The sequence below is a fragment of the Oncorhynchus keta genome, chromosome 6 (genome assembly GCF_023373465.1).
Source record: "Oncorhynchus keta strain PuntledgeMale-10-30-2019 chromosome 6, Oket_V2, whole genome shotgun sequence".
NCBI classification, from domain to species: Eukaryota; Metazoa; Chordata; class Actinopteri; order Salmoniformes; family Salmonidae; genus Oncorhynchus; species Oncorhynchus keta.
The window spans coordinates 12,859,386-12,884,575 of record NC_068426.1 but is presented as its reverse complement, the minus strand read 5'-3'; the positions used below and the strand labels follow the sequence as shown (position 1 = coordinate 12,884,575).

At 47.9% G+C, this 25,190-nt stretch overlaps 1 protein-coding gene across 1 annotated transcript; it reads left to right on the top strand.

Annotated features, from left to right (window-relative positions):
- The first annotated feature begins 1,675 nt into the window (after positions 1–1,675).
- LOC118384979 (EH domain-binding protein 1-like protein 1) lies at positions 1,676–24,307 on the top strand. The gene is made up of 18 exons (XM_052520748.1): positions 1,676–1,749; positions 2,170–2,222; positions 3,529–3,702; positions 5,180–5,236; positions 5,377–5,740; positions 6,479–6,970; positions 7,454–8,008; positions 18,899–19,271; positions 19,424–19,596; positions 19,833–19,881; positions 19,991–20,548; positions 20,701–20,752; positions 20,912–20,973; positions 21,661–21,772; positions 21,931–22,030; positions 22,193–22,266; positions 22,599–22,713; positions 22,870–24,307. Exons 6-18 carry the CDS (start codon positions 6,663–6,665, stop codon positions 22,955–22,957), a joined length of 2,619 nt encoding a protein of 872 aa, XP_052376708.1. The 5' UTR covers positions 1,676–1,749; positions 2,170–2,222; positions 3,529–3,702; positions 5,180–5,236; positions 5,377–5,740; positions 6,479–6,662; the 3' UTR covers positions 22,958–24,307.
- Positions 24,308–25,190: the final 883 nt, after the last annotated feature.

Here is a 25,190-nt window from a genome sequence, read left to right as displayed (position 1 = left end):
TAGTTCCCCCAGTTCCACCAGTTCCATTAGTTCCACCAGTTCCCCCAGTTCCATTAGTTCCATCAGTTCCACCAGTTCCATCAGTTCCCTCAGTTCCACCAGTTCCATCAGTTCCCTCAGTTCCACCAGTTCCATCAGTTCCCTCAGTTCCACCAGTTCCCTCAGTTCCACCAGTTCCATCAGTTCCCTCAGTTACACCAGTTCCCTCAGTTCCACCAGTTCTATCAGTTCCACCAGTTCCATCAGTTCCCTCAGTTCCACCAGTTCCCTCAGTTCCACCAGTTCCATCAGTTCCCTCAGTTACACCAGTTCCCTCAGTTCCACCAGTTCCATCAGTTCCCTCAGTTACACCAGTTCCCTCAGTTACACCAGTTCTATCAGTTCCACCAGTTCCATCAGTTCTATCAGCCTCTGTGCCATTAGTATCCTTAGGAGCCCCAGTTTCCTCAGTGCCAGTCTTTACCCACTATCAACCACTGCTCAAAATCTTCCGTCCCAGCTGCGGCTCAGGTACCTCCAGCCAGGCAGATAGACTGAATGATGCTGCCTTGACAAGTGATTACTGAAGCTTCACTTCTTTTTCAATCTGCATGATGGTACTCCCTGATTTACCTATGAATTGCTTTGAATTATTTTCAACATAAGTATCCCCCAGCAAGAGCATGCTGTAGGTTTGTCTGGCCTGTCTAATGAGAGTGATTTTGAGCAACATAGAAATGAATAGTAGCATCAACCAGGGGCACTTTTGAACCTGTTTGCTTTCGTTTAAGACTTCCAGTGTTACTGTAAGATAACAGAAATGTCCTCTGCATTATTAACAGGAAATTGTGGTTTAGAAAAAGTCAAAGTAACATCAGTGCACGTCTTAAGGCTTGCCTTGTAGTATCCCTCTTTCTACCAGGTCATCGCTCTCACTCATTGGTTTCTGCTATTTATCTTCCCTCTTTCTACCAGGTCATCGCTCTCACTCATTGGTTTCTGCTATTTATCTTCCCTCTTTCCACCAGGTCATCGCTCTCACTCATTGGTTTCTGCTATTTATCTTCCCTCTTTCCACCAGGTCATCGCTCTCACTCATTGGTTTCTGCTATTTATCTTCCCTCTTTCTACCAGGTCATCGCTCTCACTCATTGGTTTCTGCTATTTATCTTCCCTCTTTCCACCAGGTCATCGCTCTCACTCATTGGTTTCTGCTATTTATCTTCCCTCTTTCCACCAGGTCATCGCTCTCACTCATTGGTTTCTGCTATTTATCTTCCCTCTTTCCACCAGGTCATCGCTCTCACTCATTGGTTTCTGCTATTTATCTTCCCTCTTTCCACCAGGTCATCGCTCTCACTCATTGGTTTCTGCTATTTATCTTCCCTCTTTCTACCAGGTCATCGCTCTCACTCATTGGTTTCTGCTATTTATCTTCCCTCTTTCTACCAGGTCATCGCTCTCACTCATTGGTTTCTGCTATTTATCTTCCCTCTTTCCACCAGGTCATCGCTCTCACTCATTGGTTTCTGCTATTTATCTTCCCTCTTTCCACCAGGTCATCCTCTCACTCATTGGTTTCTACTATTTATCTTCCCACTTTCCACCAGGTCATCGCTCTCACTCATTGGTTTCTACTATTTATCTTCCCTCTTTCCACCAGGTCATTCGCTCTCACTCATTGGTTTCTGCTATTTATCTTCCCTCTTTCTACCAGGTCATCGCTCTCACTCATTGGTTTCTGCTATTTATCTTCCCTCTTTCTACCAGGTCATCGCTCTCACTCATTGGTTTCTGCTATTTATCTTCTCTCTTTCCACCAGGTCATCGCTCTCACTCATTGGTTTCTGCTATTTATCTTCTCTCTTTCTACCAGGTCATCGCTCTCACTCATTGGTTTCTGCTATTTATCTTCCCTCTTTCCACCAGGTCATCGCTCTCACTCATTGGTTTCTGCTATTTATCTTCCCTCTTTCCACCAGGTCATCGCTCTCACTCATTGGTTTCTGCTATTTATCTTCCCTCTTTCCACCAGGTCATCGCTCTCACTCATTGGTTTCTGCTATTTATCTTCCCTCTTTCCACCAGGTCATCGCTCACTCATTGGTTTCTGCTATTTATCTTCCCTCTTTCTACCAGGTCATCGCTCTCACTCATTGGTTTCTGCTATTTATCTTCCCTTTCCACCAGGTCATCGCTCTCACTCATTGGTTTCTGCTATTTATCTTCCCTCTTTCCACCAGGTCATCGCTCTCACTCATTGGTTTCTGCTATTTATCTTCCCTCTTTCCACCAGGTCATCGCTCTCACTCATTGGTTTCTGCTATTTATCTTCCCTCTTTCTACCAGGTCATCGCTCTCACTCATTGGTTTCTGCTATTTATCTTCCCTCTTTCCACCAGGTCATCGCTCTCACTCATTGGTTTCTGCTATTTATCTTCCCTCTTTCTACCAGGTCATCGCTCTCACTCATTGGTTTCTGCTATTTATCTTCCCTCTTTCTACCAGGTCATCGCTCTCACTCATTGGTTTCTGCTATTTATCTTCCCTCTTTCCACCAGGTCATCGCTCTCACTCATTGGTTTCTGCTATTTATCTTCCCTCTTTCCACCAGGTCATCGCTCTCACTCATTGGTTTCTGCTATTTATCTTCCCTCTTTCCACCAGGTCATCGCTCTCACTCATTGGTTTCTGCTATTTATCTTCCCTCTTTCCACCAGGTCATCGCTCTCACTCATTGGTTTCTGCTATTTATCTTCCCTCTTTCCACCAGGTCATCGCTCTCACTCATTGGTTTCTGCTATTTATCTTTCCTCTTTCTACCAGGTCATTCCCTCTTGGTTTCTACTATTTATCTTCCCTCTTTCCACCAGGTCATCGCTCTCACTCATTGGTTTCTGCTATTTATCTTCCCTCTTTCTACCAGGTCATCGCTCTCACTCATTGGTTTCTGCTATTTATCTTCCCTCTTTCCACCAGGTCATCGCTCTCACTCATTGGTTTCTGCTATTTATCTTCCCTCTTTCTACCAGGTCATCGCTGGTTTCTATTTATCTTCTCTCTTTCTACCAGGTCATCGCTCTCACTCATTGGTTTCTGCTATTTATCTTCCCTCTTTCTACCAGGTCATCGCTCTCACTCATTGGTTTCTGCTATTTATCTTCCCTCTTTCCACCAGGTCATCGCTCTCACTCATTGGTTTCTGCTATTTATCTTCCCTCTTTCCACCAGGTCATCGCTCTCACTCATTGGTTTCTGCTATTTATCTTCCCTCTTTCCACCAGGTCATCGCTCTCACTCATTGGTTTCTGCTATTTATCTTCCCTCTTTCTACCAGGTCATCGCTCTCACTCATTGGTTTCTGCTATTTATCTTCCCTCTTTCCACCAGGTCATCGCTCTCACTCATTGGTTTCTGCTATTTATCTTCCCTCTTTCCACCAGGTCATCGCTCTCACTCATTGGTTTCTGCTATTTATCTTCCCTCTTTCTACCAGGTCATCGCTCTCACTCATTGGTTTCTGCTATTTATCTTCCCTCTTTCTACCAGGTCATCGCTCTCACTCATTGGTTTCTGCTATTTATCTTCCCTCTCTCCTTTCCTTGTTGCTGCTAGTACCTGGGTCTTTTTTCAGTAGTCTCCCAGGGGCTCTGAGTGGCCCTGCAGTGGACTTGAAGCCTCGGGGTGTTAGCATCTCTCAACCCCCCTCCGACCCACAGAGAGGTACCAGACACATGGCAGTTCATAGGTCAAAGGCCACCTACTTTATCACATTAGCCATTATATGTCTTTAAGTTTGACTCATAGAGGTTTGACTGTCTCATGCTGTAGTTTTTCTTACACTACACTACCCCACACCCCCCTCTTCCTCTACTGCAGCTCGCTCAAATGTCTTCAGACCTCAGATTGTATCAACTTATCAGCGTCCCTCCTCCCCCTCTATCTTTTCCACTGCTGCTTCTCCTCAAGATAAAAACACTTTGACTGCCCTATCCCAGCCAGACCCACCGCTCCCGAAACCCCAGCTCCCAAACCCTGAGCCAGGTAGCCAAAGCTGATAACTTGGTGTTACTTCTGTAATTATAGCTTGTGTAGCTTGTTTCTATTCGGTTGTATTATATTGGAGCGTGAGACAAGCTGACTTGCTGCTATGTCTTCACTCTTAATTCTCGTTGCTGAACTAATTATATAATTTTTCTCTTCTCCCTTCCTTTGTTTACCTACTATCTTTGACTTACAATTCTGTTTCTCTTTCTCTTTCTCGCTCCCTCTTTCTCGCCCCCCTCTCTCTCTCTCTCTCTCTCTCTCTCTCTCTCTCATCCCACCCCCACTCTCTCTCTGTCGATCCCCTTCATCACCTCTCTTCTCTCAGTCCGGCAGAGGGAGTGGGGGAGGCCAAGGCCTGTGTCAGGCCCCTCTGGCCTGTCCCCCTCCTATTTCTCTCCCTCTCCCAGAGATGCCATGGCCCCTGTCCCCACTGTACCCCTGTTGACTAGACTAGACCTGGATGCCCTGTGTAACCCTCACTCTCCTCCCCTTTCCATCCCCTTCCCTAAGTCCTCACCTCCTGTCAAATGTCTTTTCTCTCACAACCCTCCAACTCCTCACCCTAACACCCACCATAAACTTGCCCTAGTTGTTGCCCCTCTCTCTCACCCTCTACCCAAGCCTGTCCCTCTGCTTCCTGCTACTGTCCCTGCCTCAGCTGTTCTCACTGTCTCCCAGTCAGGTACTGAACTAACAGGTCTCACAGCATGGGAGGGCAACTAGCTCCAAGACGTCAGCCTAGTTTCATCAATAGAACCATTCTGGACAGTTTGTCCCTTGCCCGACACTACCTGTTGGCAAAGCACTGAGACAACCACAATATTCCACGGCCAAATGTAGCTTTAACGAAAATTCATGTCAATGCCTGTGAGCAGTGCTGAAGGCACAGTACCAATGAAGTGGTGTACTTAGCTAAGAATATATTCTGCACAAAGTACCTGTTGTCTGTAGACAGAATGGCACATTCTGTTGCATATGTAATGGAGTAGAACGTTCTGTTACTGCTGCCAGTAAAATATCAGTTCCAACAACACTTACATACTGTATAAATCATGTTATGCACTGTTGAGTGCCGTAATTGTACACACTGAAATAACATAATATTGTGCGTTATCACCATGACATGATGTGTGTATGTGTGTGTGTTTTACAGAGATACAGAGGGGGTTGAAGACTCTCACAGAAGAGGACTACCACAGTCCTACTCTTGGTGAGACATTCTGCCATGTTCTCACTATATTTATACAATCAGTCTAATGTGCAAACTGTACTAACCCCCGATCACACCCCCTCGGGCCTTATTGCTTAATTATAGGATAATCTATATGTTTTCCTCCCTGATTGCTCTAGGTCCGAAACTGTCAGAGCAGCAGACGGTGTCTGTCTCCAGTGAGACCGTTCCCCTGGCTCTGAGAGGGGACGAGTCTCCTCACTCCCCCAGGACCGTCTCCAGTGAGACCGTTCCCCTGGCTCTGAGAGGGGACGAGTCTCCTCACTCCCCCAGGACCGTCTCCAGTGAGACCGTTCCCCTGGCTCTGAGAGGGGACGAGTCTCCTCACTCCCCCAGGACCGTCTCCAGTGAGACCGTTCCCCTGGCTCTGAGAGGGGACGAGTCTCCTCACTCCCCCAGGACTGTTGGCGCCATCAGGATCACGAACCAACAAGCCTCTGCTGAGAAAGCTGCGGGGTTGAAAGATGCCAGTACTATTAAAGGGTGAGTTCCTAGTGATGGTACACCGTACGTACAGCCACTTCACAGCTTGGACCTCACACGTTGGTTTTTAAATGGAGTTGTTGCTGTCTTGTTGATGTGTGATGTAGTAGGCAGTGGTATTCAAAGTCGGGGGTCTAGTGGGGTCACTGGGGAACTGCAGCGGCGTCGGCAAAATTAACAAAAAGTAAGAGTACAGATTATTGTATGGGACAATATCCAAACGTTTTGAGAAAGATTATTTGAAAAATAATAATGAATTGAAAGTTATTTGTTGGTGTAAAAATGGCCTTTTTCGTCTCTATTGATTGCTATAATTTTTTGCCTAACCATGAAATGGATGCCAATGGATACAAAACTTTTATGGAGTGAAAGGAACCATTGCCATGATTTCAGCTTTACAGCAATAGTGCAGAGACACGCTGTAATCTGACCTCCTGCTTGATGGATCCCTGTTGATTCATAAAGGGCAGAAATAGGCCTATGTATGGCCTCAAACAGGGAGGATGGGTAAAGAGTGGCATGTATGTCTCTAGTGTCTGGTATTTATACCCATAATTACTCACCCCCTCCCCTTTGTCTTGTTACACCTACTTTCATTTCACCTTCTATAAAGCACAACCCTCCCTAACACTACTGGTTCATGACCCTGCCAATGTGTGTGACCTGCCTGCTGTGTTCCCCCGCAACCTCCCTGCTCTCAACGTCTGAGCTCTGACACCAAGTATCTTTATTCCTCAGTTCTGGGCAAGATGGCGACCCAGCAACTGGTGTTCCTGGTCCTATTCACACAGAAGTCTCAGCAGAGCTTATTCCAGCGCTCCCTCCTCCATGGCCTTTCTCTAGCCCAGAGACAGAAGCACCAGAGAGCACTACCCATAAAGAGCCTTCCACCAACATCCGGGGAGCTTTTAGTGCTGATAGCATGCCATTGGCTGAAAAGAAGCCTGACTTTAAACAGAAATCCAATGAGACCAAAGAAGTGCCTTCTCAACCTGCCAAACCAGAGGACAACTCTGCCTCAACCCCGGGTGAAAAACCTTTTAGTGCAGACAAGCCGCCATTGGCTGAGCTCGACCTTGATGACATAATCATAGAGACGCCTGATCCGTCAGTCATGGCCGGTAACTTATTTTTGGAGGACAATGCAGATGAAGAAACATCAAAAGTGGGCGCAGTAAAGAGGTCACCATTCAGCCCCTTGATGACTGGAAGGGATCAACAGGATGGAGGGTAAGTGTGACATTTCGTAGACAAGCACACACTAACACTGTGCTGCAGTTTCATCCTTTTTCCTCATCCTCATGTGATGATGTATAATAACATGTCATCCTTACAAGCCTAAACACTATACTGGGCTATTTTACAGAAACTATTTGTGTGTTTATTGAAAGCTCCTCTTTGTTTCTCCTTAACACAAAAAAATATGTTTACCATTGCAATTGTACTCACACACGTGCACATATATACACACACACACACACACACACACACACACACACACACACACACACACACACACACACACACACACACACACACACACACACACACACACACACACACACACACACACACACACACACACACACACACACACACACACACACACACACACACACACACACACGCGCATTCACACATACACGCGCGCACTTCTGAGAATAATATCTCCATTGATGCTCAGACCCTTAACATCAATGTCCCTTTCCACAGTGTTGAACGGACAGCTGATCCAGAGTCAACTGGAGTGCCAACATCAATGGAGCTCCACGTAGAGCACGGCCCAGTTGACACAAAGACACTTCCAGAGATTGGAAACATCACGTGTGCAGCTGAGAAGCACGCCAAAGGCCTAGAGCAGCCCGTTGATAAGAAGCACGGGAAACAGAGCCCAGTGCCTCATTCACCTTGTTTATATGACCTCAACAGGTCAGATGAAGACAAGGAAATTTTGAAAAACATGGCTGCTCTGAAGGCAGGTCCTCCCAGCAAAGACAAGGAAATGAAAATGCCAATCAAAGCGAAAAGGCCATCATGGACTGAGGAGGTTATGGGCTCCAAAGAGAATGATAAGAAACAGATGTACCATCAACCCCGGGATGAGAAGGCCTCATTATCACAAGCTGATGAGCACAAATCAGCCACTCTAGAAGTTCAAGTGAACAAGAGTGTAGAGGAGTCACATAGTTCTGAATGGAACGCAGCGAAAGAGGAAGCAGGCTTTTTGGAAGAACACAGAATAGATGCTAACTGTGTTCTGAAAGAGCGGTAAGTGAGAGTACATCTTATTAGCATTTTCCTCTCTACGAAATGTCCTTTAACCTTGTCAACCTTTCTATTGTCTAACTCTCATTTCCTCTGTCACACTCCATGTCCTGTTCCATGTCACCTTCAGTCTCTCTTTCAGTTCTTCTGACCATGTGTCATCAAAAGCAGAAACGCTTCCCTTGTCAGGCAGTGTCAGTGTAGATAAAACCATAGAAGTAGATGTACTATCAAACAGTAGTTATTCCATTTCTATGGGTAAAACCATGGATGCTACTCCAGTAAGCCTAGAGACACCCAAAATGCCTGAAGTCCTTGAACCTATGATCCAATTGAGATTCACATTATACACCATAGCTGAGGATGCAATGGAGAATGTAGAACTGCCAGAGAAGACAGACCCACAGCCTCAGCCTCCAACAGTGGCCCTGGAGCAGCCAGAGGTTCCACTCTGGAAGGCCCTAGAGGAGAAAGCTAATGATCAGGAACCAGAGCAGGACTCTGGAGAAGTGATGATTAAATATGAAGTCCTCAGGGAGGAACAGGGGGAAGTAGATGAGAACATGTTAGTGCCAGATGTAAAATCACTGGACGACAGGGTAAGTGTGGAAGGAAGGGAGGCATCTCTGTAACACTGAGAGTAATTGATGACTTCAGGGATACCCCAGTTCAAGTTTACCATATATGTGTGAATTATGGTCTGGTGGTAATCCTTGGCAATAGTTCAAATGTAAGACAATGCCTGGCCCTGTCCTACAGTTATTTTGAGTGTCTGATCTGTAAGTATTCACTGTGTCATAATACTGATGTCCTTCACATATGTTTGCCCTCTCAGCTCAGACAACGATGTTAAACCAGAAGCTGCTATTATCAGAGTTGAGGGTGACAAGCAAATCATCTCAGATGAATCAGAGCTGCTCCAGATGCCAGCTTCCCCAGAGCCCACTACACAGCTTTCAGCTACCCCAGAGCCCACTTCACAGTCTTCAGCTACCCCAGAGCCCACTGCCCAGTCTTCTGCTACCCCAGAGCCCACTACCCAGTCTTCAGCTACCCCAGAGCCCACTACACAGTCTTCTGCTACCCCAGAGCCCACTGCCCAGTCTTCTGCTTCCCCAGAGCCCACTACCCAGTCTTCTGCTACCCCAGAGCCCACTACACAGTCTTCAGCTACCCCAGAGCCCACTACCCAGTCTTCTGCTACCCCAGAGCCCACTACCCAGTCTTCTTCTACCCCAGAGCGCACTACCCAGTCTTCTGCTACCCCAGAGCCCACTACCCAGTATTCTGCTACCCCAGAGCCCACTACCCAGTTTTCTGCTACCCCAGAGCCCACTGCCCAGTCTTCTGCTACCCCAGAGCCCACTACCCAGTCTTCTTCTACCCCAGAGCCCACACTGACCCAGTCTTCTGCTACCCCAGAGCCCACTACCCAGTCTTCTGCTACCCCAGAGCCTACTGCCCAGTCTTCAGCTACCCCAGAGCCCACTACCCAGTCTTCTGCTACCCCAGAGCGCACTACCCAGTCTTCTGCTACCCCAGAGCCCACTGCCCAGTCTTCTGGTACCCCAGAGCGCACTACCCAGTCTTCTTCTACCCCAGAGCCCACACTAACCCAGTCTTCTGCTACCCCAGAGCCAACTACCCAGTCTTCTGCTACCCCAGAGCCCACTACCCAGTCTTCTGCTACCCCAGAGCCCACTACACAGTCTTCAGCTTCCCCACAGCCCACTACACAGTCTTCTGCTACCCCAGAGCCCACTATACAGTCTTCTGCTACCCCAGAGCCCACTACCCAGTCTTCTGCTACCCCAGAGCCCACTACCCAGTCTTCTTCTACCCCAGAGCTCACTACCCAGTCTTCTGCTACGCCCAGAGCCCACTACCCAGTCTTCTGCTACCCCAGAGCCCACTACCCAGTTTTCTGCTACCCCAGAGCCCACTGCCCAGTCTTCTGCTACCCCAGAGCCCACTACCCAGTCTTCTTCTACCCCAGAGCCCACACTGACCCAGTCTTCTGCTACCCCAGAGCCCACTACCCAGTCTTCTGCTACCCCAGAGCCCACTACCCAGTCTTCTGCTACCCCAGAGCCCACTGCCCAGTCTTCAGCTACCCCAGAGCCCACTACCCAGTCTTCCCCCCAGAGCGCACTACCCAGTCTTCTGACCCCAGAGCCCACTACCCAGTCTTCTGCTACCCCAGAGCCCACTGCCCAGTCTTCTGCTACCCCAGAGCCCACTACCCAGTCTTCTTCTACCCCAGAGCCCACACTAACCCAGTCTTCTGCTACCCCAGAGCCCACTAACCAGTCTTCTGCTACCCCAGAGCCCACTACCCAGTCTTCTGCTACCCCAGAGCCCACTACACAGTCTTCAGCTTCCCCACAGCCCACTACACAGTCTTCTGCTACCCCAGAGCCCACTATACAGTCTTCTGCTACCCCAGAGCCCACTACCCAGTCTTCTGCTACCCCAGAGCCCACTACCCAGTCTTCTTCTACCCCAGAGCGCACTACCCAGTCTTCTGCTACCCCAGAGCCCACTACCCAGTCTTCTGCTACCCCAGAGCCCACTCCCAGTTTTCTGCTACCCCAGAGCCCACTGCCCAGTCTTCTGCTACCCCAGAGCCCACTACCCAGTCTTCTTCTACCCCAGAGCCCACACTGACCCAGTCTTCTGCTACCCCAGAGCCCACTACCCAGTCTTCTGCTACCCCAGTCTTCAGCTACCCCAGAGCCCACTACCCACTAGTCTTCTGCTACCCCAGAGCCCACTGCCCAGTCTTCTGGTACCCCAGAGCCCACTACCCAGTCTTCTTCTCTACCCCAGAGCCCACACTAACCCAGTCTTCTGCTACCCCAGAGCCCACTACCCAGTCTTCTGCTACCCCAGAGCCCACTACCCAGTCTTCTGCTACCCCAGAGCCCCAGAGCTTCCCCACTACACAGTCAGAGCCCACTCAGTCTTCTGCTACCCCAGAGCCCACTACCCAGTCTTCTGCTACCCCAGAGCCCACTACCCAGTCTTCTTCTACCCCAGAGCTCACTACCCAGTCTTCTGCTACGCCAGAGCCCACTACCCAGTCTTCTGCTACCCCAGAGCCCACTACCCAGTTTTCTGCTACCCCAGAGCCCACTGCCCAGTCTTCTGCTACCCCAGAGCCCACTACCCAGTCTTCTTCTACCCCAGAGCCCACGACCCAGTCTTCTGCTACCCCAGAGCCCACTACCCAGTCTTCTGCTACCCCAGAGCCCACTACCCAGTCTTCTGCTACCCCAGAGCCCACTGCCCAGTCTTCAGCTACCCCAGAGCCCACTACCCAGTCTTCTTCTACCCCAGAGCGCACTACCCAGTCTTCTGATACCCCAGAGCCCACTACCCAGTCTTCTGCTACCCCAGAGCCCACTGCCCAGTCTTCTGCTACCCCAGAGCCCACTACCCAGTCTTCTTCTACCCCAGAGCCCACTCTAACCCAGTCTTCTGCTACCCCAGAGCCCACTAACCAGTCTTCTGCTACCCCAGAGCCCACTACCCAGTCTTCTGCTACCCCAGAGCCCACTACACAGTCTTCAGCTTCCCCACAGCCCACTACACAGTCTTCTGCTACCCCAGAGCCCACTATACAGTCTTCTGCTACCCCAGAGCCCACTACCCAGTCTTCTGCTACCCCAGAGCCCACTACCCAGTCTTCTTCTACCCCAGAGCCCACTACCCAGTCTTCTGCTACGCCAGAGCCCACTACCCAGTCTTCTGCTACCCCAGAGCCCACTACCCAGTTTTCTGCTACCCCAGAGCCCACTGCCCAGTCTTCTTCTACCCCAGAGCCCACACTGACCCAGTCTTCTGCTACCCCAGAGCCCACTACCCAGTCTTCTGCTACCCCAGAGCCCACTACCCAGTCTTCTGCTACCCCAGAGCCCACTGCCCAGTCTTCAGCTACCCCAGAGCCCACTACCCAGTCTTCTTCTACCCCAGAGCGCACTACCCAGTCTTCTGCTACCCCAGAGCCCACTACCCAGTCTTCTGCTACCCCAGAGCCCACTGCCCAGTCTTCTGCTACCCCAGAGCCCACTACCCAGTCTTCTTCTACCCCAGAGCCCACACTAACCCAGTCTTCTGCTACCCCAGAGCCCACTACCCAGTCTTCTGCTACCCCAGAGCCCACTACCCAGTCTTCTGCTACCCCAGAGCCCACTACACAGTCTTCAGCTTCCCCAGAGCCCACTCACAGTCTTCTACCCCAGAGCCCACTACACAGTCTTCAGCTTCCCCACAGCCCACTACACAGTCTTCTGCTACCCCAGAGCCCACTATACAGTCTTCTGCTACCCCAGAGCCCACTACCCAGTCTTCTGCTACCCCAGAGCCCACTACCCAGTCTTCTTCTACCCCAGAGCTCACTACCCAGTCTTCTGCTACGCCAGAGCCCACTACCCAGTCTTCTGCTACCCCAGAGCCCACTACCCAGTTTTCTGCTACCCCAGAGCCCACTGCCCAGTCTTCTGCTACCCCAGAGCCCACTACCCAGTCTTCTTCTACCCCAGAGCCCACACTGACCCAGTCTTCTGCTACCCCAGAGCCCACTACCCAGTCTTCTGCTACCCCAGAGCCCACTACCCAGTCTTCTGCTACCCCAGAGCCCACTACCCAGTCTTCTGCTACCCCAGAGCCCACTACCCAGTCTTCTTCTACCCCAGAGCGCACTACCCAGTCTTCTGCTACCCCAGAGCCCACTACCCAGTCTTCTGCTACCCCAGAGCCCACTGCCCAGTCTTCTGCTACCCCAGAGCCCACTACCCAGTCTTCTTCTACCCCAGAGCCCACACTAACCCAGTCTTCTGCTACCCCAGAGCCCACTAACCAGTCTTCTGCTACCCCAGAGCCCACTACCCAGTCTTCTGCTACCCCAGAGCCCACTACCTTCAGTTCCCTACCCCACAGCCCACTACACAGTCTTCTGCTACCCCAGAGCCCACTACTCTTCTGCTACCCAGTCTTCTGCTACCCCAGAGCCCACTACCCAGTCTTCTTCTACCCCAGAGCCCTACCCAGTCTTCTGCTACGCCAGAGCCCACTACCCAGTCTTCTGCTACCCCAGAGCCCACTACCCAGTTTTCTGCTACCCCAGAGCCCACTGCCCAGTCTTCTTCTACCCCAGAGCCCACACTGACCCAGTCTTCTGCTACCCCAGAGCCCACTGCCCAGTCTTCAGCTACCCCAGAGCCCACTACCCAGTCTTCTTCTACCCCAGAGCGCACTACCCAGTCTTCTGCTACCCCAGAGCCCACTACCCAGTCTTCTGCTACCCCAGAGCCCACTACCCAGTCTTCTGCTACCCCAGAGCCCACTACCCAGTCTTCTTCTACCCCAGAGCCCACACTAACCCAGTCTTCTGCTACCCCAGAGCCCACTACCCAGTCTTCTGCTACCCCAGAGCCCACTACCCAGTCTTCTGCTACCCCAGAGCCCACTACACAGTCTTCAGCTTCCCCAGAGCCCACTACACAGTCTTCTGCTACCCCAGAGCCCACTACACAGTCTTCAGCTTCCCCAGAGCCCACTACACAGTCTTCTGCTACCCCAGAGCCCACTACCCAATCTTCTGCTACCCCAGTGCCCACTACCCAGTCTTCTGCTACCCCAGAGCCCACTACCCAGTCTTCTGCTACCCCAGAGCCCACTACCCAGTCTTCTGCTACCCCAGAGCCCACTACACAGTCTTCAGCTTCCCCAGAGCCCACTACCCAGTCTTCTGAATCACATAGAAAACAGATGATTGAAGAGGAAAATGGTAAAGATAGTGTACCGTCAATATCGACTACACCCCTCCTGGATCTCCCCGCGAAGGCTGTCGGTAGCTTCACCATGGAGCGCACATTGCTGTTAGACATGCCTGTGTCAGTGGAAGGAGACATTTCTCCAGCTGGAGAGTCAGATGTTAAGAAGAAAGAGGGGCTGTGCGATATGAAGCGTCCTCCCAGTAGGGAGGCTGTAACTGAGGCAGAAAGGCCTCTGTGGGCTACTTTAGAGGAGGAAACTAAGGAGAAGGGGACAGAGGGAGTAGGCATGAGCACATTGGAGCCAACAAAGAATACCTTGCAAACAGGGTAAGTTACTGGGGGTTGAACACATCACAGCATGGCATAAAGTGTCTGTGAGGCACATTTACACTAGACATGCATAATTGTGGTGGTGTTGACATTTTAAAAATGTTTTAATGCTCGCCAACAAGTGCCAATAACACTGTGTTTAGGCTATAACTTTTCTGGACACTAGTCATTTTCCCCATATTACAAGTCATTACCTATGGATCATGACTCTATAGATTCCAGTCCTTCTGTTGGTTTCAGATTAGTGTCCAATCAAGTGTGTCATTTCATATCTGTATCCGTGGCAGCCCATCTAGACAGGTGTCTGTAACAGAGATCTACATTACTGAGTACCTATAGGACATTTTCCTCCCATCTCCCTCCAAGTAAAATAGAGAAACAGACATTTACTTTCACTGTGACAGTTCAGGAGCCTTTGACACACTATTGACTGAGGAGGCCCAATTCACCCTTCTAAGAAAAATAGATTGTATCTGGAAAAATGTGCTGTTGTCCACACTGAGTGTGAGGAAGATGCAAGTCAGTCAGGTTCTTCCAAGGACACCCCAACAATGAACAGCAGGTAGATCCAGTGTCGAAGAAGAGCGCTGAGAGCACATTGGAGGTGTTGGAAGATGAGCGGGTTCCTGTAGCTGTACAGGAGGAGGGTCTTGATGTTGATGTCTTCATGAGAGTATTAGTGGGTGCCCTGTACAGTTTAGTCATTTAGCAGATGCTCTTATCAAGATGCTCTTATCCAGCGACGGTGGGTTTGTGCCCATAGGCGACGTTGTTGCCGGTGATATCTGGTGAGGACCTGCCTTACAACAGGCCTACAAGCCCTCAGTCCAGCCTCTCTCAGCCTATTGCGGACAGTCTGTGCACTGATGGAGGGATTGTGCATTCCTGGTGTAACTCGGGCAGTTGTTGTTGTCATCCTGTACCTGTCTCGCAGGTGTGATGTTCGGATGTACCGATTCTGTGCAGGTGTTGTTACACATGGTCTGCCACTGCGAGGACGATCAGCTGTCTATTCTGTCTCCCTGTAGCGCTGTGTTAAGCGTCTCACAGTACGGACCACATCTGCAGTCCTCATGCCTCCTTGCAGCATGCCTAAGGCACGTCACGCAGATGAGCAGGGACCCTGGCATCTTTCTTTTGGTGTTTTTCAGAGTCAGTAGAAAGACCTCTTTAGTGTCCTAAGTTTTCATAACTATGACCTTAATTGCCTACCGTCTGTAAGCTGTTAGTGTCTTAGCGACTGTTCCACAGGTGCATGTTCATGAATTGTTTATGGTTCATTGAACAAGCATGAGAACAGTGTTTAAACCCTTTACAATGAAGATCTGTGAAGTTATTTGGATATTTAAGAATTATCTTTGAAAGACAGGGCCCTGAAAAAGGGACGCTTCTTTTTTTTGCTGAGTTTAGTTGCAAAGTAGCTCTAATGTAGTAAGTAGTTGTAAAGTTGATAATTAGCTAAAAAAAAAAGCTCTCTACAACTGAAGAGACTGGCAGGATAAGCTTAGTGGAGACTTTGCGTTTAGCTACTGTGGAGATGGTTAAAGGACCCAACCAACAAAATTTAGCAAGAGGCCGAACCACTGAAGGAGACCACCAAACTACATAAAGACACTACCAAACCTCGGAAAGAGATCATCAAACCACACAAAGACTGCCAAACCACTGAAAGAGATCACAGAACAACTGAATGAGATCACAGAACAACCGAATGAGATCACAGAACAACTGAAAGAGATCACAGAACCACTAATAGAGATCACATAACCACTAAAGGTCACAGAACCACTGGGGGAGATCACAGAACCATTGAAGGAGATCACAGAACCACTGAATAAAATCACAAAACCACTGAAGGAGATCACAGACCACTGACGGAGATCACAGAACCCCTGAAAGGGAAGACTGTGGGTAAACCAGGGTAAACCAGAGAGGGATGTGTTACCACCTCTAGAATACAAAAAGGATTCAAAAGCTGTACAGACCATTTCCCACTGCCGAGAGAAGCAGAGCTGGAGGAAATAGCTTATGAAGAGTGCTTGGAAGAAAATAAAGATGAAGCCACCCCCATCGTTAATGGCGCTAAAGTCTGTAAGGAGACGATCCAGTGTTCATCCCTGACAGCAATTCAGATGAGTTGGAGTTTGAGATGGGCAAGAGTGTGGCTAGCAGAGTTTTACATACAGTAGATGGAGGGTAAGTGCCAGAGCTCCTGTCGCTCTCTGCACTACTTTCCTGCATGGTTTAATGAGGCAGATTTGATTCATGCCATAGGAATGGAGCTCTGTCAAGTTTTGACTGGCTTTGTGTCTTCAGACATTTGGAGTGGTACAGTATTTTCTTTATGCTGAGTGATCTTGTAAAGATTTATCGTAAAGTTATTTGTCATGAACTTGTGTTTTTTATATCTTTGTGCGTAAAGTCTACTACCATGCCTGAGGAGAGAGTTGAATTGTTGGATGTTAGTGCTGAATGAGCATGTGAACTGAACCCAATGAAATGTTGTTCAGGGAATGTAACTGGACGTTACCTGATAGTGAGCTTGCCGTGTTGATGTTTACTGTTGTCTTTTGTCTGTGATATTGTTGAGGATTGTGTGGTCGTCTGCATTTTGGGGAATTTATTGAATTGCTATTGTAGCCATGCCAGATGGCTAACATTGATATCTCTGTTTCACAGTCCAGGGGTGTTATCTTCTTCACCACCTGCTGAACATGAGGACACACGCCCTGATGGTTTGTCCATACAGCAGGCCATGTCAGTGTTGTCCCCTCCTGCAGGACCTTTTGCCAGGACCATTGAACTGGAACCACTTCCCTGTCATCGCAGCAAAAATAAAAATATCACTCCTCCAGTGCCTCTTCAGGAAGTAGGCCCAGAAAGAGTTAGTCAAGACACGGCACCTGTTGCCAGTTGCCTTACTCCACCAAAACAAAAGAAAACTGTCCCTCCACCAGATAATACAAGTAATGAGGCAATGGCCCAAGAGAGCAGCACAGATAGCTTAACAAAAGAGACCCTTAACACTGATGCTAAAGGAAGACATTCCAAAACCACTCATCCTCGCCATGGAAACAACTTCTTCAGATAGCATTCTGGTGACAGTCAAGGAGAAGGGAGCCAATGACCAGCATTGACCAGGAGGATGACAATGAGAAAGTTGTCTCTGTCAACTCAGTGGTCCCATGGCCTCTACCACCCTCTCAACCTGGAACATCTACTACGTGTCCCAAGGTCCCTCACATAAGCCCTGCAGAACCCCCCAAAGATGACCTAAGCCTCATAAAGGAGGAAAAGTTGCTACTGGCTAATATTAGTCAGTTGGCAGAAGAAGAGACATCAGATGTACCTGTGCCTGCCCTCTGCGTCAGAAAACGCCTGATCCCCTTCCTGCATGAGGAAGACCTCTCTCTGAACCCAGAAGATCTCCCAGGGTCCGAGGCCAGTGAGGAGTAAGAGACTCCATCACCAGTAATCCCCCAGGAAATCAGTCTAGACAGGCCTGAGTCAAACCACCTAGACCTAGATGGAAGGAAAGGTCAGCAGGAAATCATTTGTGAGCCCTCTACCATAGCCACCTCCTCATCAAATAGTAACCCATCAGAGACTATTACTGACACTAGTCATGGACAGGTCCTGGAGGACCTGGTGGCAACCACTGAGAGTATGACATCAAACTCCACTGTGAACTTGACAATCCACGAGGACAGAAACAGGGACAGATGGGGTACCTGTTGACAGAGGACTTGAAATGGACAATGGCCCGCTCTCTACCTTTCTCTGTGCCACTGCCCAAGAGGAGTGCCTGTTATTGACTGAATTAGCAGAGACAGTCTCCCATAAGAATGTGACTGAATAAGGGGTTGAGAAGGAAGAGAAGGGCCTTGAGATAGAACCTGATACCACTCTTTGCACTGTAGATTCATCAGTGGATCAACAGTAAGTTGGCAGAACAATTTGAAGTTAATCAGATCATGTCATCTGGCTCTTGTAACTACTTGCACAGTTAAATAATATTCACATTAATCCGTGCTTAACTTTAAACAGTTTTTGTTTGTTTTGCAGGATATTCAGTAAGCTCCAGAAAATTGGGACAGTTACAATTTTGTTGTTGTTTTTGCTCTGTGCACCAGGACTTTACATTGGAAATTATACAATAACTGTGCAGACTTTCAGGGGTTTTTCATCCATATCGGGTGAACTGTTTAGAAATTAAAGCACTTTTTGGACATTATTGGGACAAATTCACTTATGTGTATTAAGTAGTAAAAAGTGAAGTATTTGGTCCCATATTCCCAGCACCCAATGACTACATAAAGCTTGTGACTCTACAAATGAGTTGGATGCATTTGCTGTTTGTTTTGGATGTGTTTCAGATGATTTTGTGCCCAGTAGAAATGAATGGTAAATAATGTGTCCTTTTGGAGTCACTTTTATTGTAGATAAGAATAGAAAATGCTTCTAAACACTACATTCGTGTGGATGCTACCATGATTATGGATAATCCTGAATGAATTGTGAATAATGATGAGTGAGAAAGTTATAGATGCACAAATGTCATACCCCCAAGACATGTTAACCTCTCACCATTACCAATAACAGGGGAGGTTAGCATTTTTGGGCGGGTATGATATATTTGTATGTCATTTCAACTCCGTACTGCTGAAGTACAGAGCCAAAACAACAACAAAAATGTTTGTCTTTCCCAATCATTTTGGAGTGTATAACTGAAAGTTGCCTTTGCTGTCCCAACGTCTTATTTCTCCTATTTCTGTCTCTATAGATCTGAGACGGCTGAGGGGGGGGGGAAGTCCAGTGACCTGGCTGTCCCAACAAGATGCTCTAAGAAAGCTTCTCAGCCATCCTCACCAGACACCACAACCCAGGGTAACATCCAGGGTAACATCCAGGGTAACATCCAGGGTAACATCCAGGGTAACTCAGGCAGTGAAGAGCCACAGTCCAATGGACAGACTCCAGCAGATAAGGGGATCCCTTCTGGTCAAGCGTCAGATACGGTTGTTCCTCCTCGACGCAGCAAGAAGAAACCCCTTTCCTTTCCTGTGGTCTTCCAGGAAGTTGCCCCAGAGGCCTCCACTCCCCCTGCGGTAAAGGACGAAGCCCATGGGAAGGATGTGTTCGCCCTCATCCAGGAGGTACATTTATTTTTTTTACAAGTGAATATAAACAGTTAATTATATTTAAAACACAGCTGAACATTGAATATGTTAATGGGAATGTCACTTATAACAGGTCTCTCTCCCTCTGTTCCTCTCGCTCTCTTTTCTCTCCTTCACACCCTGCCCAGATGCCTGTTCCTCTGCCCAGTCCTGGTCTCGTGTCCTCCAGCAGGTCTTTACTGGAGTGGTGCCAGGTGGTTACACAGGGTTATAAGGGAGTGAAGGTCACTAATTTTAACACCTCCTGGCGTAATGGTCTGGCTTTCTGTTCCATCCTACACCACTTCTATCCCGACAAGATGTAAGCACTTGATCACTAATCAGATAAATCATCCACAATATTCGATCCTCGTCTGAATGTGAAATGTCGAGCAACTTTATTAGTAGTCCACGCATGTACTTTAAACCCACCCATACAGCTGAATGTAGGAGAGGTAGAATTATTCCATCTCCTTACAGGAAATAGGGTAGAAGTTCTCACAAAATAGTAGAAAATGTCCTCTCCGTCCTTCTATTAACTACTGGTGTTTTTCTTAGAGCTTTTGAGGCACTGGAACCCAACGATATCAAGTTAAACAACAAGAAGGTGAAAACGTCAATGAGCTTATTGATGACATATTTACATAATTATACATAATGTCTATAAGGAACACAGAAGTCGTTGTTTTTTGTGCTGACTATTCCCTCTCCCACAGGCCTTTGATGGCTTCGCTGCGCTGGGCATCTCCCGACTGCTGGAGCCCTCAGACATGGTGCTGCTCTCTGTGCCAGACCGCCTGATCATCATGACTTACCTGAGTCAGATCCACACCCACTTTACGGGGCAGGAGCTGAGTGTTCTTCAGATAGAGCACAACAGCAGCCAGTCCAGCTATGCAGTGACTGAACCCAGTGAGGGTTCTGATGTGGATGCTGCTGCTCGCTTCTGTGCCCGCAAGTTACAGGAAGGTAGCATCTCCCTGGAGGACGGTGCTACAGAACAGGCTTCTAAGCCCAATGGGAGCCTAGTGCCACCCCCCTGGACTAAACGGGTGACAAAAGTGGAAGAGAAGGGAAGCGTAGCTGGGGATTTGGATGGGGGAACGGGAGAGACACAGACCCCCGTGCCTCCACCCAGGTCACACACCTCTGCAGCCAAATCAGGATTTGGTCACGCCGACCTGGTGAAGAAAAGGCGCTTGCGGCTGAAGAGTGAGTCCATGGATGAAGGGGATGTGGTGGAGCAGCAGAGTAGCACATCTAAGAGCACAGAGGTACATGCTGAATACTCTCCCAGCTTTTAAAACTGTTTTCTTGTATTTCAACAGAGATTGATGTTCAATTAATGCGCTAATGTTTTGCTATTTAAACCAGGCCATGTTTCTCTTTACCTATCATATCTATTGTGTTTGTGTCTCCTGTCCAGTCAGCTGAAAGTGTATCAGACAGAGAAGTGAAGAATGTCTCCTCAGAATCCGGTAGGAGGTTTACCGGGAGATTTTTACCTGAACTGAATGAGCAGACAACAGAAAAGGACAATGCGTAAAGCATGATATGAAAGGCTGCATACTCTGAGTTTTTTCTATTGTTGTTGTAAATATACTAATATGCAGTCTCGCTGTTTGGTCTGTGTGTAGAGTCAAGGAGCCCAGCACAAGTCCAGGAGTCCAGTGTCCCAAGCCAGGAGGAGGATACTCTGGTCAGTTCAAACCTTTGCCTTGACTTCACATTATTATCCACTTGTTTTTCTCTTTTGGTTTAGGCCACCTTCTCTCTCTCTCTGTTTAGCTTAAAGGCCCAGTACAGTCACAAATCTGATTTGCTGTGTTTTATATACACTGAGTCTACAAAACATTATGAACACCTGCTCTTTCCATGATGTAGACTGACCAGATGAATCCAGGTGAAAGCTATGATCCCTTATTGATGTTACTTGTTAAATCAACTTCAATCAATGAAGGGGAGGAGACAGGTTAAAGAAGGATTTTTAAGCCTTGAGACAATTGAGAAATTAATTGTGTATGCGTGCCATTCAGAGAGTGAATGGGCAAGACAAAATATTTAAGTGCCTTTGAACGGGGTATGGTAGTTGGTGCCAAGCACACCGGTTTGAGTGTGTCAAGAACTGCAACGCTGCTGGGTTTTTCACACTCAACTGCTTCCCATGTGTATCAAGAATGTTCCACCACCCTGGACATGGAGCCAACTTGACACTCACCGTGGGAAGCATTGGAGTCAACATGGATTTCTCTTCTCCTTTATTCCTGTTTCTCCCTCTAATCTCCTGACCGTTTTCTCTTTGTCGTCTATGTTCATCTGTGTGTCTGTCCTTGCATGTCCGTTTTGGCAATGTGTGTCGCTGTATCTTCATGGTCCTCGTCTGCAGGACACCAGTCAGTATGTGCTGAGTGAGCTGCAAGCCCTGGAGACTGAACAGAAGCACATCGACAACCGAGCAGGCATCGTGGAGAGGAGACTCAGAAGACTGATGGAATCAAGTGAGAAACAGAACAATATAAAAAAAAGTGGCTGTGAACCTAACAGGAAGTGTCAGGCTTACCTTTACGTGTGCTTATCAAAGGCCACAGATGACTTTTCTCAGTAGATATAACAGGGTCTAACCTCTGAGGTGTCATGTGTTGTGTCCTTGCTCCAGGTAGCGACCGTGACGAGGAAGAGAAACTGATCCAGGAGTGGTTCACTCTGGTCAACAAGAAGAACGCCCTGATCAGGAGACAGGATCATCTGGAGCTGCTGTAAGACACAACACACCACTCACACATCTATTATTCTTAAGAATACGTAACAGGATTATATTACGAGGAAATGGTTTGAACTGAAATGCGCCATATTATGTTCTGTGTGTCTGTGTGTTCGCCCAGCAGACGGAAGCTAATTGAATGTATTGTATTTAACAGGCAGGAGGAGCAGGACTTGGAGAAACGATTTGAACTACTGAATAGAGAACTTAGAGCCATGATGGCCAATGAAGGTTAGTGAGTCCAATGCATAAACACAACCTTGTTTACATTGAACACAACCAGTGAGACGACTGTAGACCTACAGCAGTTGTGTGTGTATATATAATGACTATGATATTGTCTCTCATCCCTGAAAACAATAGAAAGGCCCACACACTTAATATGCTCCAAATTACCACCTTTATTGACAATGTTTTGATCCAGATCTGACCTGAAGAAGATCCGTGTGGTTTGAAACGTTGTCATATTCGGTGTGTGAGCTTTTCTGTTATAATACTACATTATTTAAGGACGTGCATATGACCACAAATGTTCTATCTTGCCTCATCCCCCTTCTCTTCAGAGTGGCAGAAGACTAAGGCCCAGCAGCACCGGGAGGAGCTCCTACTGCAGGAACTGGTCTCTCTGGTCAACCAGCGGGACGAGCTGGTCAGGGACTTGGACGCCAAGGAGAGAGGGTGAGTCTAGCCCATCTGTTTGTTATACAGCCATGCTTATGCAGTGAGACACACTAAGCATGCACACACATAAGCACACATATTTTAAACGTTTACACACGTTTTAAATGATGCAGTACTGTGTGGTTGTTTATGCGTGTGTGTGTGTGTCCTCAGTGCCGTTGAGGAGGATGAGCGTTTGGAGCGGGGGCTGGAGCTTAGACGCAGGAACTTCAGCAACAAAGACAAGTGTGTGCTGCAGTGAGAGTAGGGACGACAATGACAAATAGCGCAGTGCCTTAAATACCAACCCATCTAGAACTAAACCTCCTCAATCTCTGCTTCAAACCAAGCTCTCAGTCACTCAGCAACCTACAATATGAAACACTCCTAGACAAACATGTCACCACTTCAACAAATCCTTAACTGTGATTTTGGGACTGATGGTTAATAAACAATTATACCCCCGGGGTTGCTGGGGCTGTGTGCCTTCCCTTTTGGAGATACTTGAAGAAATAAATCCCTCTGTACCTTGAGGTAAGAGACTCTGGGAAGGTCGCCCATCCATGGAGTACTTTTGTTTGAGAAACGAGGACCTTTCCAATTCAGTCTGTCAATGTGCCTTACTCTGTCATTCAATAGACAGAAAGCCCACTGTACAAACAGATGTGCTGTGTACCTTTAGACTGCCATGAAGCTAAGAGGTTCAGATGTATAGGACATAATGTTTACTTTTATGTCTATAAACATCTCACTGATCTCATCAACAATATAAGAGAACTTTGCCTGAATGCTTTGATGGAACTGGCTATGAAATGAACGGTCTGGTGTTTAGACACAAAATAAATCAGTCCTCTGTGTATACAGGAGGGTTTGGTAACATCAGCTCTGTGTATACAGGAGGGTTTGGTAACATCAGGCTTCTGTGTATACAGGAGGGTTTGGTAACATCAGCTCTGTGTATACAGGAGGGTTTGGTAACATCAGCTCTGTGTATACAGGAGGGTTTGAGAACATCAGCTCTTTGTATACAGGAGTGTTTGGTAACATCAGCTCTGTGTATACAGGAGGGTTTGGTAATATCAGCTCTGTGTATACAGGAGGGTTTGGTAACATCAGGCCTCTGTGTATACAGGAGGGTTTGGTAACATCAGGCCTCTGTGTATACAGGAGGGTTTGAGAACATCAGCTCTTTGTATACAGGAGTGTTTGGTAACATCAGCTCTGTGTATACAGGAGGGTTTGGTAACATCAGCTCTGTGTATACAGGAGGGTTTGGTAACATCAGCTCTGTGTATACAGGAGGGTTTGGTAACATCAGGCCTCTGTGTATACAGGAGGGTTTGGTAACATCAGGCCTCTGTGTATACAGGAGTGTTTGGTAACATCAGCTCTGTGTATACAGGAGGGTTTGGTAACATCAGCTCTGTGTATACAGGAGGGTTTGGTAACATCAGGCCTCTGTGTATACAGGAGTGTTTGGTAACATCAGCTCTGTGTATACAGGAGGGTTTGGTAACATCAGGCCTCTGTGTATACAGGAGGGTTTGGTAACATCAGGCTTCTGTGTATACAGGAGGGTTTGGTAACATCAGGCCTCTGTGTATACAGGAGGGTTTGAGAACATCAGCTCTTTGTATACAGGAGTGTTTGGTAACATCAGCTCTGTGTATACAGGAGGGTTTGGTAACATCTGTGTATACAGGAGGTTTGAGAACATCAGCTCTGTGTATACAGGAGGGTTTGGTAACATCAGCTCTGTGTATACAGGAGGGTTTGGTAACATCAGGCTTCTGTGTATACAGGAGGGTTTGTAACATCAGCTCTGTGTATACAGGACATCAGCTCTGTGTATACAGGAGGGAGAACATCAGCTCTTTGTATACAGGAGTGTTTGGTAACATCAGCTCTGTGTATACAGGAGGGTTTGGTAACATCAGGCCTCTGTGTATACAGGAGGGTTTGGTAACATCAGGCTTCTGTGTATACAGGAGGGTTTGGTAACATCAGGCCTCTGTGTATACAGGAGGGTTTGAGAACATCAGCTCTTTGTATACAGGAGTGTTTGGTAACATCAGCTCTGTGTATACAGGAGGGTTTGGTAATATCAGCTCTGTGTATACAGGAGGGTTTGGTAACATCAGCTCTGTGTATACAGGAGGGTTTGGTAATATCAGCTCTTTGTATACAGGAGGGTTTGGTAACATCAGGCCTCTGTATACAGGAGGGTTTGGTAACATCAGCTCTGTGTATACAGGAGGGTTTGGTAACAACAGGCCTCTGTGTATACAGGAGGGTTTGGTAACATCAGCTCTGTGTATACAGGAGGGTTTGAGAACATCAGCTCTGTGTATACAGGAGGGTTTGGTAACATCAGGCCTCTGTGTATACAGGAGGGTTTGGTAACAACAGGCCTCTGTGTATACAGGAGGGTTTGGTAACATCAGCTCTGTGTATACAGGAGGGTTTGGTAACATCAGCTCTGTGTATACAGGAGG

Bases quoted from the DNA above. Each gene is read 5' to 3' on its own strand.
- LOC118384979 (XM_052520748.1), top strand. From the start codon at position 6,663: ATGCCATTGGCTGAAAAGAAGCCTGACTTTAAACAGAAATCCAATGAG. The intron at 19,882-19,990 runs GTGAAAACGTCA...CCTCTCCCACAG, and splicing joins TCAAGTTAAACAACAAGAAG to GCCTTTGATGGCTTCGCTGC. The intron at 22,267-22,598 runs GTTAGTGAGTCC...CCTTCTCTTCAG, and splicing joins AGCCATGATGGCCAATGAAG to AGTGGCAGAAGACTAAGGCC.